Source organism: Aspergillus wentii, assembly GCF_001890725.1.
Source record: "Aspergillus wentii DTO 134E9 unplaced genomic scaffold ASPWEscaffold_2, whole genome shotgun sequence".
NCBI lineage: Eukaryota > Fungi > Ascomycota > Eurotiomycetes > Eurotiales > Aspergillaceae > Aspergillus > Aspergillus wentii.
Window position 1 is genome coordinate 3,862,665 of NW_024467833.1, and position 13,936 is coordinate 3,876,600.

Here is a 13,936-nt window from a genome sequence, read left to right on the forward strand (position 1 = left end):
ACACCTCACCGCCCCGCCAATCGGGGCGTTTGGCTGCCGAATCACCTTTTGCTGGGGATTTGGGGTTAGTCAGGGGCATTGTGGAGTCAATCTTACCGCATGTTACCACTGGTATTACCCCTGGACTTAAATTGACCAATGGATTCAATCAAAAAGACAGTTCAAATCCATCGCTAAGTAATTAATAACAATTCATTAGTTGATCTCGTTATGCTCGAAAGTTGCCTTTTAGGTTCCCTCCGTAATTCCGCCTCAGTTCCATGTTTCGTCATCCATCAAACATCGTATGATGGATCTCCACCTTGAACTCTTTCGCGATGTTTAATATAGAATCAGTTGGTAAATTCCATAAATTCCATGTACTATGTAGAGATAATGCAACAAATCAATGTCCAACTGCCCAACAGTATCCAAGATCTAAAGAGGGGTTCATGCAGGAGATTGAGATGCTCCAGCCCGCGGTCTGTTCGTAAAATACATACCTTCTGTACGCATCGGCGTAATTTAATTTCGCTGTATCCACCGGAAGACCAACGTCCCGATCCCCTACTCCAGCCAAGTAGTAACAATAACAACTGTCTTTGCTCCCTCACATTTATCAATTTCTCTCATTTAATTTCTTTTTGCTTTTTTGCTTTTTAGTTCTCTCCATTCTTTTTATTTTCCACCCATTTCCCCCTTTCCTGGGTTTGTTTCCCTATTGGTCTGGGCTTTTGTTAGTCTCTCGTTTTTTCCCTTTGAATTTGGGGGCTGTAAAAAAAAAAAAAACAGGAAGAAACTGCGTGTCTGCGTCTCTCTGCCTCTCCGTAACGCCAGCCCGTCTCCCTCCGCGACAATAATTTTACAAAGAAATCAATATTCCACCCTTTTCGTGTTGTCCTCAATTCCTTTCCTTCTCCTCCCCTCTGGAGTGATTCCATCCTGGTTGATTGTCCAACATGGCCACCGTCAACGGGAGCTTTGTCTCCCCCTCGGCAGATGCTACAGTCGCTCCTCAGTTCTATGAGCCCTCCGGTCTTGTCGCATCTATTGCCAATGGCTTCACCGTTTGGAAGGCTCTGTTGACACTCTTCCTCGGAGCTGTCATTTACGACCAACGTGAGTTTTCTGCACTGTACTTACATGAAGCTCTCGTGCTTTGACATATGTAATTGCGTGACAGGATATAAAGCTGACTTCTGGAAAAATCTAGTGCGATACTTCTATCTCAAAGGCTCCATTATCGGCCCAGCATACAAGCTGCCGTTTATGGGACCTTTCCTCGAATCAGTCAACCCCAAGTTTCACGAATACAAGGCCAAATGGAACAGTGGAGAACTGAGCTGTGTTTCTGTCTTCCACAAGTAAGAAGCCCTTGATATGAGCATATCTCCACCCCTCCTTTCCCCTCTATCAGTGGAATGTGCCGGGAACAATAGCTGACTGTTGTCTCAGGTTCGTCGTTATCGCATCGTCCCGTGACATGTCGCGCAAGATCTTCAACTCGCCCGCCTATGTCAAACCCTGTGTGGTCGACGCTGCCCACAAGCTCCTCGGAAAGACCAACTGGGTGTTCTTGGACGGCAAGGAACACGTCGAGTTCCGCAAAGGTCTGAACGGTTTGTTCACCCGCTCTGCGCTGGCCTGCTACCTTCCGCGCCAGGAGGAAGTCTACAACCAGTACTACAAGAAGTTCCTCGAGAAGTCCGCTGCCACCGAACACAAGCCCACTCCCTGGATGGCCGAGTTCCGTGAGCTCATGTGTGCCGTTTCCTGCCGTACTTTCGTCGGCCACTACATCAGTGAGGAGGCCATCTTGAAGATCGCAGATGACTACTACGATATCACCGCTGCTTTGGAATTGGTCAACTTCCCCTTCATTCTCCCCTACACCAAGACTTGGTACGGAAAGAAGGCCGCGGACATGGTTCTCGAGGAGTTTTCCAAGTGTGCTGCTAAGTGCAAGACCCGCATGGCTGCTGGTGGTGAAGTTTCCTGTATCATGGACGCCTGGGTCAAGGCCCAGCAAGACTCCGCCAAGTACCGGGAGAAGATCGCCAAGGGTATTGAAGTCGACGACTCCGAGAAGCCCCCGCAGGTGCTGCGTGACTTCACCGACTACGAAATCGCTCAGACTATCTTCACTTTCCTGTTCGCTTCCCAAGATGCCACCAGTGCTGCCTCCACCTGGTTGTTCCAGCTCATGGCCGATCGCCCCGAGTGCTTGGAGAAGGTCCGTGAGGAGAACCTGCGCGTTCGCAACGGCGACCGAAACATGCCTCTCTCGATGGACCTGTTTGACAACATGCCTTACACCCGTGCTGTCGTCAAGGAGACCCTGCGTTACCGTCCCCCCGTCATCATGGTCCCCTACCTGGTCAAGAAGGATTTCCCCATCACCGACAAGATCACCGTGTCTAAGGGCTCTATGATCATTCCATCTGTGTGGCCCGCAACCCACGACGAGGAGGCCTACCCCAACCCTGACTCTTTCGACCCTGACCGATGGATTTCTGGAAACGCTGAGGATCACCCCAAGAACTTCCTGGTTTTCGGTACTGGACCCCACTACTGTCTGGGACAGACCTACGCTCAACAGAACCTCATGGCCATGATTGGCAAGGCCAGTATGGAGATGGACTGGGAGCACACCCCCACACCTCAGTCAGAGGATATCAAGGTGTTTGCTACCATCTTCCCTCAGGTATGTTTTTTCTCTTAATTATTCATGTAACTCTTGCTAATGTAAATCAGGATGACTGCCTTCTTACTTTCCGCCCTCGTGCCTAAATTTCTTCATTTTTCACCACAACCTAGTGTATCTTGAACGATCGCAGTGGTCTCTCCTGTGGATCTCTATACCATTGCCTTTCTATCCCGGAGATCGAAAGGCTACGAGCTTTTACTTTCTCTTATTTATATCGGTGTCCAACGCAATCTTTCAGTTAACATTTGGAAGATGTGAGTGGGGATTGAGATGGTTCTGAGTTTTCTATTTGGTGGCTGGGTGATCCCGATCCCTTGAAAAAGGGATCTACCCTCTGCCTACCCCAGAAATCCTGATGTTTTGGGTGTATGAACTTTCAACGACCCATGTGGGATCGTCCACTTCGATTGACCATGGTCAGTTGCGGTGTTTCTTTTTGAAGTGACATGCCATTTTTAGATTATGCTACTTAGAACTAATATTAATTGCGAGGCTCTTTTTTATTGTTTGGCTGTCATGTCTTTGTAACTAGTATCTTTTACTGTATGTACCTTTTGTTAATGCATATATGATTTTTTTTCAATTCTTATTTATTATTTTACATACTATACAGGGTCTTTTTTTTTTTTTTTTTTTTACATTGTCTGAAAAGTGATGATTGGATGTAGACCACAATATATAAATCTCCTGCGTCACCATATGGAATCATGGACACATTATAGTAGTGTGCTCAAAACAAGCAACTGTCTGACTCCCCGAATAGAAGTTGAAAATATCTGCACAGATTTTGTCTAATATCCATTGCCCACTATTTTAATTTGCAAAATGAGAATACAACATAAAACATATTCACTTTACATTTCTATATCAGTCCTCCTATAACGGCAGGCGGTGAAAACTGGCAGACTCTGACATCACCCATTTTCCTCATCGGCTTAACATTACCGACCATCCATCCAATCCCCAAACATCCCCAAAGATTTTTTTTCATAAAAGGAAGGAGAGATAATAGTCTAATAAAGAAGATCCCATAATGGCTTCATTACCATCTATCCGACGATCTTTGACAACGCTCGCTTCTCGCGCTGCCAACCAGGCCCCTGCCCACGTCGCTCCACGCAGTGCTGCCGCCATCTTCAACCGGGAATGCCTGAGCAAGAGAACATTCGGGACATCGGGCTTGCCGGGTCAATCTCGTGCTAGATTCGGGGCTGGAGCATTGAGCGATGTTCAGCGACAAAGCCAATTCAAGCAATCCATTCGACGAAAGAGTGATAATGGAGAGCCGTTGAGACAATGGGGTTTCGAGGATGTATGTCATGTCATGTTATGTCTTTTCTCCCCTCCATGCACGAAGATGCGAGATACAAGACAAGACAAGATAGAGGATAGAAAACGCATGCATACTAACATATATACCAGATCAACGCCGCTCTCCCCACAGACCCAAACGCCGCTTCTCCCCCGGCAACCCCCCAAAAGAACCTCATCCTCGTCGATGTCCGTGAACCCGCCGAGCTCAACTCAACGGGTATCATTCCCTCCGCCGTGTCCGTCCCGCTTGCCTCCCAGCCCGATGCTTTCTTCTTGACTCCTGACGAATTCGAGACTCGCTTCGGGTACCCCAAGCCTGGTGCGGAGGAGGACCAGACGCAGGAGATTGTGTTTTACTGCAAGGCTGGTGTGAGGGCCCGTGCGGCGGCGCAATTGGCTGTTCAGGCTGGATATGATCCGGCGAAGCTTGGAGTTTATGATGGGAGCTGGTTGGACTGGGTGGACCACGAGGGTAAGGTCGAGCGATGGGAGGGTCCGGATTATGATTAAGGGGATATACGTTGTTGGATCCGACGTTTTAGTGGCATGGTAAAGTTTGAGAAAAGAAACTGTACAATTTATGTTGTAGTTCTGTATATAGTGTGACCATTAAATCATGTGTATCGAAGAAAGAATAGTATATGGTTAGATCCAATAAATAATCATTAACTAACAAAAACAAACTATAGACCACGCCCTATTTTCTTGTCGTTTCATGTACAGGCATCTCTTGCTTTTAGATCAATCAAGTCGTGGTCATACTTCATGGCACTTTTTTTTTTGTTCAAAAGAGACGTTACCATTTTCCTCCCCTACCACTCTCATGTCATGCCATGTGCAGCTGGAATCATCACAGCACATGGGTAGAAAACTCATAAGAAATACACATGGCCACTGCCTCCCCAGACCCTTCTGAGCCAACACTGCCTGATAGTCATCCAAGTATTGAGTGCCTGGCTCGATTTGCCCAAGACGGGCTCAACCCGTTTCAACTAACACAAACCATGGTCTCGAGGGTATTCCTCGGGGAATCGGGCAGGAAACTGCTTGAAAGCAGTTTAAGGAATGTCGAACACGGGCTTGAGCTTCTTGACGAGAGCCCATTCCTCCATCGACACGTCAGAGCGGTAGAACTCCTTGAGGGTGTCGATACTGGCACGGGAAATGCGCGAGTACAGAGTGTCCTTCTCTTCCAGATGACGGCCGTACATGGGCTGGTTAGAACCCTCAATCTTGATGGCGACAGAGGGTTGACCCTTCTTGCAGACAGGGATCGCCTTGTGATCACGCTCAATGGACACCCTATAATGTATTAGTAACAGGAAACAAAAGGCATAGGATAGATAAAAAAACACTTACACTCTGCCTAGGTCAACAATCTCCTTAGCACCTGTCGTAGCGTTGGTCTTGATGGCTGAGAGAGGGGTGTGCAGTCTGAGACTTCCTTCGATCACATCAATACCAATGACAATGGGCTCGGTCTTGTTGAACACTGCCACCGGCTTGATAACGCAAGGGAAGACAGCAAGAAGCTTGCTCTCCTCCTTCCGCTGCTCAGTCAACTCAGCCATGTGCCTGGTAAAGTCGTCAAACAAGTGGTAGATGATGTCTGCCTGGAAGATCTTGACACCAATCTCATCAGCGTAGGCCTGCGCATCTTTGTCAACCTTGACATCGAAACAGAGCATGACTGCGAATTCCTTGGCTTTCTCCAACATGGTTCCAGCCATCAGCACATCACGCTTGTAAACGGGACCGATGGAAATGTTGGAAACCGGGATCTTGGAAACCCGCAAGAATTCAAGCAACGCCTCCAGGGAACCAAGAGTGGAAGCCTGAACAGTCACACCACGCTGGTCCTTGGCAACTCTGCTAAGCAGGTTCTCCAAGTCAGACATGACTTCCTCCTCAATGTCCTCCTCGTCATCGTCAGGGCCGACGACCATCAGACGAGAACCAGCGATTGCCTGCTCCAGATCGTTGGCAGCAATCTTTACACCAAGGGAGGCCTTGACTTCCTTGTTGTGAACGTACGCGGACTTGAGACGCAGTTCCTTGAGTGGTGCGGGCGTGAGCAACGCTCGAATGTTGGTTGTTATAGGTCCGTTGAGACCACACAGTACGATCCGATCACCCTCGCGGAGAATACCGTTCGACAAAACAACATCAATAGTGGTACCAAGACCCTCAATGACCTTGACTTCAAGAACTGTACACTCAACCTCGGACAAGTACATGAGAGCGTTGGTCATACGCTCCTGGGTCAACGTTGTCAGCAGCTTCAGCATGTCTGGAATACCCTCGCCGGTGTGCGCGGAAGTAGGGACGAGGGAGACATTGCGAGCCATCGACTTGTTGTCACAGTAGAGCTCGGAGTTGAAACCCTGCTCGGCGAAGAGGAGCTTCGTGTGGTCAAGACGGCTGCGGAACTCGTTCTGAACACCCTTGTTCTGCATGGCCAAACTCTCCTGGAAACCGTTGTTGTCAATCTTCTTCCAGCCGTAAAGACGATCGATCTTGTTCAACGCGACAATGAAAGGTGTTTTGCGGTCACGAAGCAACCTCATAGATTCAAGAGTCTGGGGCTCAAGACCGTGCATAATATCCACAACCAAAATGGCAATGTTACAGAGAGATGAACCTCTCGACCGCAAGTTCGAGAAGGACTCGTGACCCGGAGTATCAATGATCAGCAAACCAGGGATCTTGAAGTCGAACTTGCCATCCTTGTTCACAACGTTGGTCTTCTGGCGCAATGCGTCCACGGGGAAATAAGTGGCACCAATCTGCTGGGTAATACCACCAGCTTCGCCTTCTTGGACGTTTGTTTGTCGAATCTTGTCCAGCAACTTGGTTTTTCCGGTATCGACGTGTCCGAGAATACAGCAAATGGGGGAACGCAGGTTGTCCTTCGACCGAGCTGCCAGGGCCTCCTCGTGCTGCTTCTGTCTCCGCTCGGCAGCTTCTGCCTTTCGCTGAGCGGCAGCTCTCTGGGTAGCGGACTGCTCCTCGTCCGACTCCTCATCGGAGGATTCTTCTGATGACTCCTCTTCTTCAACCTTCTTATCCTCAGATGGCTTGGGTGTAGCAGCGGCCTCCTTCTTCGGTTCTTGTTCCTCATCGGATGGAGCGTCCCAGCTGTCCTTCACATCATCGGCCTCGGCGGCCTTTTCCCAGTCATCAACCTCGCTGTCCTCTCCACCGGCGGCAGCGGCAGCGGCAGCTTCAGCTTCAGCCTTGGCCTTCTTTTCCTCTTCCTCCTTCTTGCGCTTTTCTTCCTCAGCTTGACGCTGGGCCTGAGCGCGAGCGGCAGCAGCCTCAAGGTCTTCCTCATGCTTCTTGGGGCCCTTCTTCTTCTTGTTTTCATAGACAGGCCTCTTCTTCTCGGCACCGCCCTCCTCAAGACCAGCAACCTTGCCGACACCAGCGGCAAGCATCTGCTTCATGCGCAGCTCATTGCGTTCCTTGGCTTCCTTTTGGGCCTTGGTCAGCAATTTACCTTCCTTCTTGAGCTGCTCCTTCTTTTCCCTCTCCTTCTCCTTTCTCTTTTGACGTGCCTCCTCTCTCTTCTTCTCTTCTTCATCATCGAGGCGCTTTCTTTCCGCTTCGGCAGCCGCCTCCTCAGCCTTGAGCCGTTCTTCTTCTTCACGCTGCTTTCTGAGAGCCTCTTGCTGCTTTTGGAGAGCCGCCAAGTGAGGAGGAAGCTTTCTACCCTTCTTGGCGGGCTCTGGGGCTGCGGGAGCAGGTGCAGGAGTAGAATCACCACTGGGTTCATCGGATTTGGTCGGCTGAGGCTTGGCCGGAGCGGGAGCGGGAGCTGTCTTCTTCTTCTGAGAAGCCTAGAGTAGAATTTGAGATCAGTCTCCGAAAATGTGACTTTGGCCCGGAAGACTAAAGACATACCTGCTCCTTCTTTCGCTGCTTTTCTCTCTCCTTCTTTTCCTTTTCCTTTTCCTTCTTACTCTTCACACGGAAAGTATCATCCTCGGGCTCCTTTGGTGGCGCCTGTGCGGCGGCCTTGATGGGCTTCTGGTTCTTCTTTCCGGCAAAGACATCGTCCTCGTCAAAGGTTCCCTCCTCGGGCTGCTTGCTAGCGAGATCGACGGCTCCGTTCGCATCCTCTGATGGGTCCTCGCCTTCAACGAAATCGTTGACCACCTTGCCTTTCTTCGCCTTCTTGTTCTTGTTCTTTCTCAAAGCGGCGAGTAGACCGCCACCACCAGCTTCTTCACCGTCGCCGGTGGCGTCTTCCTGAGGTTGCTCCTCAGCCTGGGTGTTCGCGGCAGGAGCAGACTCTCCGAGGTCTGCTTCCCAGTCCTCCTCCTGTCTCTTGTTTCCCTTCTTCTTGGGTGGCATCTTGCAGGGTACTGATCTCTCTTGGCTTGGGGCGACGAGCTTGTTCGAGGACCGTTTATCGAACGTTTATCCTTTCTTCGAGAATGAAAGGACTCAAAAAAAAAAAAAAAAAAAAAACTCTCCCTGGCAGAGCTATGAGAAAATTAGAAAGGTTTCTGGAATAATAATGTGCTTCGATAGATGGTGAATCCACGGATAGTTGCTCCGCCAGCGGCCTGCAGCAGTCGGGACCAACACAAAAAAAAAGCGTGGCAAACTAGACCGAAATTCCCTTGACGAGAACTCCTTAAAAAACATGGATAGAGATCGGGGGCAACCACTCACTTTTATATCCCCCTGTAGCTATTTTGATTAAGGTCCAGAGACTGACGACTCGTGAGGGGCGGGAAGCACAAGGAAGTGAGAATTTTGGGGCTCCGTTTTGGTGGGGACCGAATTTACGATTATGCGAAGGCGGGATTCCGGCCAGTTGGTGGCAGCTGGTGTGGCCACCACGATGGTTTCTCTGTTGTACAACAGCTTGAAGGTGACATTATGTTCGTCATATTTGAAACATTACATTCGATCCGGTGTTTTCTCTTATTGACTGGAGAAAAGTTACTACGATGAGGCAAAACAAGGAAAGCACTGTCGTGGAGTAGAAACCAGGTCTTTCGACTTCAACTACATACAACTCTAGTTCACAGCATGAGGAAAAAATTTAAAATCCCATATACAGAGAATTTCTCAACCACCTCATCACAGCGTCAACAGGACTTGGATTCTCCCCAAGCAAATCCTTGGATAATTCGGAGAATCGCTCCATAGTGGTCTGGGCTGAACCTGCTTCGGGCCAAGAGGGGTTATCGAATTCATTTGTGGCCAGCATCTGCTTCAAATGCCCTGAGCCTCGCGCCACTAATCGGCTGAGTATGTCGCCATCTATATGCATTCGAGAGGAGCTGAATTGCGAAGGATCGCTTCCCACAGGGTTGCGTTGCCGCTTTCTCCTGGGCGTAAACGGGCTGATGAGAGAATCCCTTTCGCACAGATTCTGTAACAGGCGTAGCACTTGCCACTCTTTCTCCCCTAGAGTCAAGAAGCGGTAGGCGGTGCCATTTATGGTGGTTCCGTAAAGGACCGGGGAGTAAGGAGATAGAGGAGAGGGTTTGGAACCGGTGCAGAGTTTTGTCACTGACAAGGGAAGGTGGGCCTCGCATAGTGCGACAGGCATCATCTTGTCATTATCTGTCACACCATGCCCAGTGAATATGCTGACCCTGCCACCTCTGCTGGTTGCTGTGGTAAGTTTCATTTCCCCTCCAACGTGGACGTGGGAGAGACCGTCATGTTTCTGACGATCGTATGAATGGAGATTTAAATTATCGTCAACCACCTTGAGCACCATAAGTGACTCCCTCGACGTCGACATGTATAAGAACGGCTCATGGGCAGTCATGGAAACAGCCGGGTATGAGCCTGAGTATTTTGCGGTTCGAGGCCATCGGGTTTGGGAGAATTTGGGTTCTAACGGTACGATCTCACGCCCAGTCGAGACCATCAAAGTTAGATCGCCATATGGTGCGATGGCAAACACTGGCCCTTCGAATTTGTGGATATATTTGACAGAGCAATCAATGAGTGAAGGATTACTCTCGTCTCGGGATGCTTGAAGGAAAATAACCCGTCCTCGCTCTTGTTGATTCCTGCGAGAAGTTCCGATGATAATGAAATGGTATTCCTCGTCGCCTTTTCTGGGCGTCCATTCCAAAATGCAGGTGATCTTTTCACCAGCTGCTCCCTGTGGTCTCCAAGCTCGAGACTCGTTCTCTGCAGGGGAACCGACCACCGATTCCTGCGAATCTGGGTCCACAAATTCAATAAACGGACGTGTATAGCGTTTGATAGGATCTGTATCTGTGTCGAAATCAGTTTGAGTGTATGCCACAATCAAACTCCTCAGATATTTGGAATAGGCTATCTTTCTAACGCTTCCCGGTAGGCCGATTCGTCGAGGAACTGGTTTTGCGACTTGATCCAGAGTGCATATCAGGAGCGACCCATCTGTGATACAGAAAAGGGAGTCAGGAAGCCCGTCTAATTGTGGGTTTACCACGTTGTTAATGGTGAATCCATGAATGTTCTTGGGGTAGTAGGCAGGCTAGAAAAGAAAGTCAGATACTGCGAATGCCGTAAGATTGTATACCGAGAAACCCACATTATTTTGGTCGGTTATCCAAATCCTTTCGAGGGCGTAGTCAGGTAGCTCGCCATCTTGGATACATGACACCTGCCAGAAGCCTTCCCCACAGGTCAACAATGCGAAGTTCCCCCTGCCTTGTACTCTAACCGATGTATGTCCTAGTTGCTGCGGCGTTGTCTGCCTCATTTCTATATATGACAGATAGGTTAGAAAGGAACTATAGCAGGGGGACAAAGTTGGGCTTACCGATTGGTGAGGCAGGACTATCACCGACAACGCTCACTTCGAACGGAACGAGAATACCGCTTCGTAGACCACAAAATAAAATTGATCTTCCTAGAGACCCTTCTGTCGCAAATTTTATTGTCGCAAGACTTTCAATGGCTTTCGATATGTCGTCACTCCTGTTTATTGCAACGGAAATATCGCACATAAATGTAACGGCTTTTTCTTCAATGCGATAGACAAGTACCTTTCCACTTCCTGTGCCTATAAAAATGAAAGAGGCATAGCCAAAGGTCTCGATTGAAACACAAACTGGTTCATGGTCGATCTTAATTGGACCATCGATATCGTACAGTTGGAGCTGGCCATTAAGTGAGGTGGCTCTAGTTGTATGAATGTAGAACTCGTGGCTGGTCCTGACAATAGCCACAACTGATGAAGTTGAGTCATTAACGGCGGCAACCGCAGCGCTTTGGTTGGGATCATAGTCAAAGCGAAAATTTGATAAAGAACCGGTGATAGCTCCAAGGTGTATGGCTTTCTCGGTAACCTGAATGACGACACCGTCAGGCGTGCATCCTGCTGCTAGAGTTTGAGCAGAGAAATTGAGTCCCGAATTTGCTTCATCAATAGCGCATATCTCCTCGCCAAAGTCAGGGGGTAGATAAAAGAGGATAGACGAAACCGGGTCGGAAGTCAGAATGTAAACACCTCCGTCGACACTATCTGGCATTGTCCATATGTCTCTCGTGCTTGATAAATCTTCTAGTTGAATGACCAAACCAATCTGTGCTTCTATTCCGTATCGAAGTTCAACAACCGCGCCCTGTCCAAAGGTAGATGCAGAACAAGCAAAAAGTCGATCACTGGCAATTTCTGCTGCCAGAGGTCCCTGGCTGGCGGAACTCACAAGGACCGAGTCTGTAACTGGTGCCCAATTCAGGAACTTTTGAACACACCTTGGATGATCTCGCGCCTTCTGAACAAACAGTCCGCCGTCTCCCATATTTCCGGCCGCGAGAAGCAAATCACCACCTTCGTGGCCAATGTCTAAGATATCAAATGCAGCATCAACATCGCAACAAAGATGCCCCAAATGGGTCTGGTTCTCGACTTCTCCCTCACTACCGATTTCCAAGTAGAACATCCTGCCATCCTCACGACAGAGGTAAATGTCATCATGCTTTTGATTGTACGACCAGTTGCGCAATGGTCTTGCCCATCGTGTCCATAAAGGCGATTTTCGACATTCCCGATCTGGCATGGGAAGTGGATACCTGCTAGGCTGCCTCCGGGGGTCGAGTCTATTTTTGTATACCGCCATCGTGGTTGTTGTGACGAGCATGAAAGAGGATGTTTTGGTCAATGGAATCAGCATGGTGGGCAATTTATCATCAGGCGGGAGTAATCTTCTGGTTATTCGTGGATGGTCCCGCAAAGTCTCATTTGCATTCCATTCGTAACAGATTGCATGAGTCGTTTGGTTTTGGGCAATTAAGAGAAGTAATATGATTTTGTCACCGTCTTCTGGCTTTGGATACAGAAATTCCATGAATATGATGTCGCCTTCGAGACGGAAGAAACGTTCCTAAAGTAGGCAGTTTAGCTTTATTCTTGATAAGCAAAAGAAGAGTTTTCGGAGAGTATACTTCTAATATCGGGTCCAGTTGATTCTGGGTCATCTGTGACTGGACAACGGATGGCTTTTTCAACAAGAAAACACCAAAATAATCACATGAAGCACTGACTGCCACCGCGCGAGATCTGCAAAATTTCTAAGAACCTATTTACAGATGCGTTTGGAACAGACTCACCTTGGCTCCACCGCAATATGTCGACCAAAGCGTTCGAATGAACTGACATCATTTGGCAAAGGCCGCCGGTGATGGACAAAACGCCCCCCCTGTGAGGCCGAATAATAAAGAAATACCAGTTCTCGAGAAGCAAGACTCAAAACGAGCATTTGCGGAGGTAAATCATTATGCACGTCGAGATTGATACCAGCCATTGCATTTGAATTGCTGGCCCCCAGCTTCATTTGAGTCTCCCACGGCAATTCCACCCCCACGTTGATCACCTTAGCTGCCATTATGCATGCATCAAAGTCGGATTTCGAGGTGACATCTTCGAGGTGGATCCCTGAGACAGCCTCTTTAATCTGAAGATGCCGTTCGCCAACAAAAACAACATCGTTCTGGTGCTTGCTCCTTAGGCGGGCGGGTAGGATCCATTGGATCGTTGGACTAGGTATCACTGTATGCGAGAGTAGTCCGACTCTTGGTCTAGCGTTCATATCCTTCAAGTCTCGTGGTACTTCCACGTGATTTGTTTGTTGTTGCCTCGCGGGGTCATTGGAATTGGCCAAAAGAGTATTGGGTGTCTGGTTGAACAACGGGAGAGCCATGGTGTTTCATTTGACAGGTATAGGCGAAACTGCGGTCAGAATAAATTCAAGGCTGGGCAACCAGTGACTGGCTCAATGGTTTTTTAGTTTTGGACTTATCAGTCTCAGACAGTCGCTTCTCGTCTCACCAAGATCGCTGGGCTATGCGGGCAACAATGACATTTATCAAAAAACCGAAAAAAATTTGGGGATAGCAATTGATAAATGAAGAGAATTGGCTGGTATGAATGCAATGATGGTGCTGCAACGAGTGAAAATCAAAGATGAAAAAAAAGCACCGAATATGCCGAAGTTCAGCAGAAGAGAAGAATAGAAGTCTATGAAAGGGCAAAAGTCAAGCGGTCTCTTTGGATCATTCTTAGAAAAGAATCAGAATATTCTCCCATTATTTGTATTGTTGAAATTTTCACCAGCAACAGTGGGGAGGTTGTAAGATGCAAGAAGCAGCGCGAAACTGCAAAGCTGTGACTTGAATGACCTGTTACACCCCCACTTCACCGATGCTGTATACACAATGATATCTGCCTTCAAGTCTCAGTATACCATGAAGCTGAAGAGGAACACGCTCAGAGACAAAGAGACATGAACGAACTTACAGCAGATGGATCTGTGAATTAACCCGTGCCCTGGATCTGCGATATATATTCAGTAGCTAGGGACCGTTGTTTCCGAGAACCAAAAACAATATCCAGTGTCATTGAAATAATGCAACAAGCCTGCTGATGTTGAGACGATGATGACTGGACACTGTCTGCTGTACTAATAATGG

The 13,936-nt window shown here is 48.5% G+C and overlaps 4 protein-coding genes across 4 annotated transcripts; 2 read left to right on the forward strand and 2 right to left on the reverse strand.

Annotated features, from left to right (window-relative positions):
- Positions 1-537: 537 nt before the first annotated feature.
- erg5 (C-22 sterol desaturase erg5) lies at positions 538-3,198 on the forward strand. Its single transcript, XM_040834649.1, has 4 exons — positions 538-1,098; positions 1,193-1,343; positions 1,435-2,683; positions 2,734-3,198. The coding sequence occupies exons 1-4, from the start codon at positions 939-941 to the stop codon at positions 2,767-2,769; spliced, it is 1,596 nt and encodes a 531-aa protein (XP_040693197.1). The 5' UTR covers positions 538-938; the 3' UTR covers positions 2,770-3,198.
- Positions 3,199-3,719: 521 nt separating this feature from the next.
- ASPWEDRAFT_169364 (rhodanese-like domain-containing protein) lies at positions 3,720-4,510 on the forward strand (the record flags this gene model as incomplete). The annotated part of the gene is made up of 2 exons (XM_040830445.1): positions 3,720-3,998; positions 4,109-4,510. 2 exons carry the CDS (start codon positions 3,720-3,722, stop codon positions 4,508-4,510), a joined length of 681 nt encoding a protein of 226 aa, XP_040693198.1.
- Positions 4,511-5,058: 548 nt separating this feature from the next.
- On the reverse strand, positions 5,059-8,473 carry ASPWEDRAFT_66346 (putative mitochondrial translation initiation factor IF-2; the record flags this gene model as incomplete). Its single annotated transcript, XM_040838844.1, has 3 exons — positions 7,904-8,473; positions 5,360-7,839; positions 5,059-5,302 (listed from the first exon to the last, which is right to left on the reverse strand). Exons 1-3 carry the CDS (start codon positions 8,354-8,356, stop codon positions 5,059-5,061), a joined length of 3,177 nt encoding a protein of 1,058 aa, XP_040693199.1. The 5' UTR covers positions 8,357-8,473.
- A 583-nt stretch (positions 8,474-9,056) lies between these two features.
- On the reverse strand, positions 9,057-13,167 carry thtA (the record flags this gene model as incomplete). The annotated part of the gene is made up of 5 exons (XM_040830446.1): positions 9,057-10,496; positions 10,554-10,726; positions 10,785-12,351; positions 12,413-12,527; positions 12,578-13,167. 5 exons carry the CDS (start codon positions 13,165-13,167, stop codon positions 9,057-9,059), a joined length of 3,885 nt encoding a protein of 1,294 aa, XP_040693200.1.
- Positions 13,168-13,936: the final 769 nt, after the last annotated feature.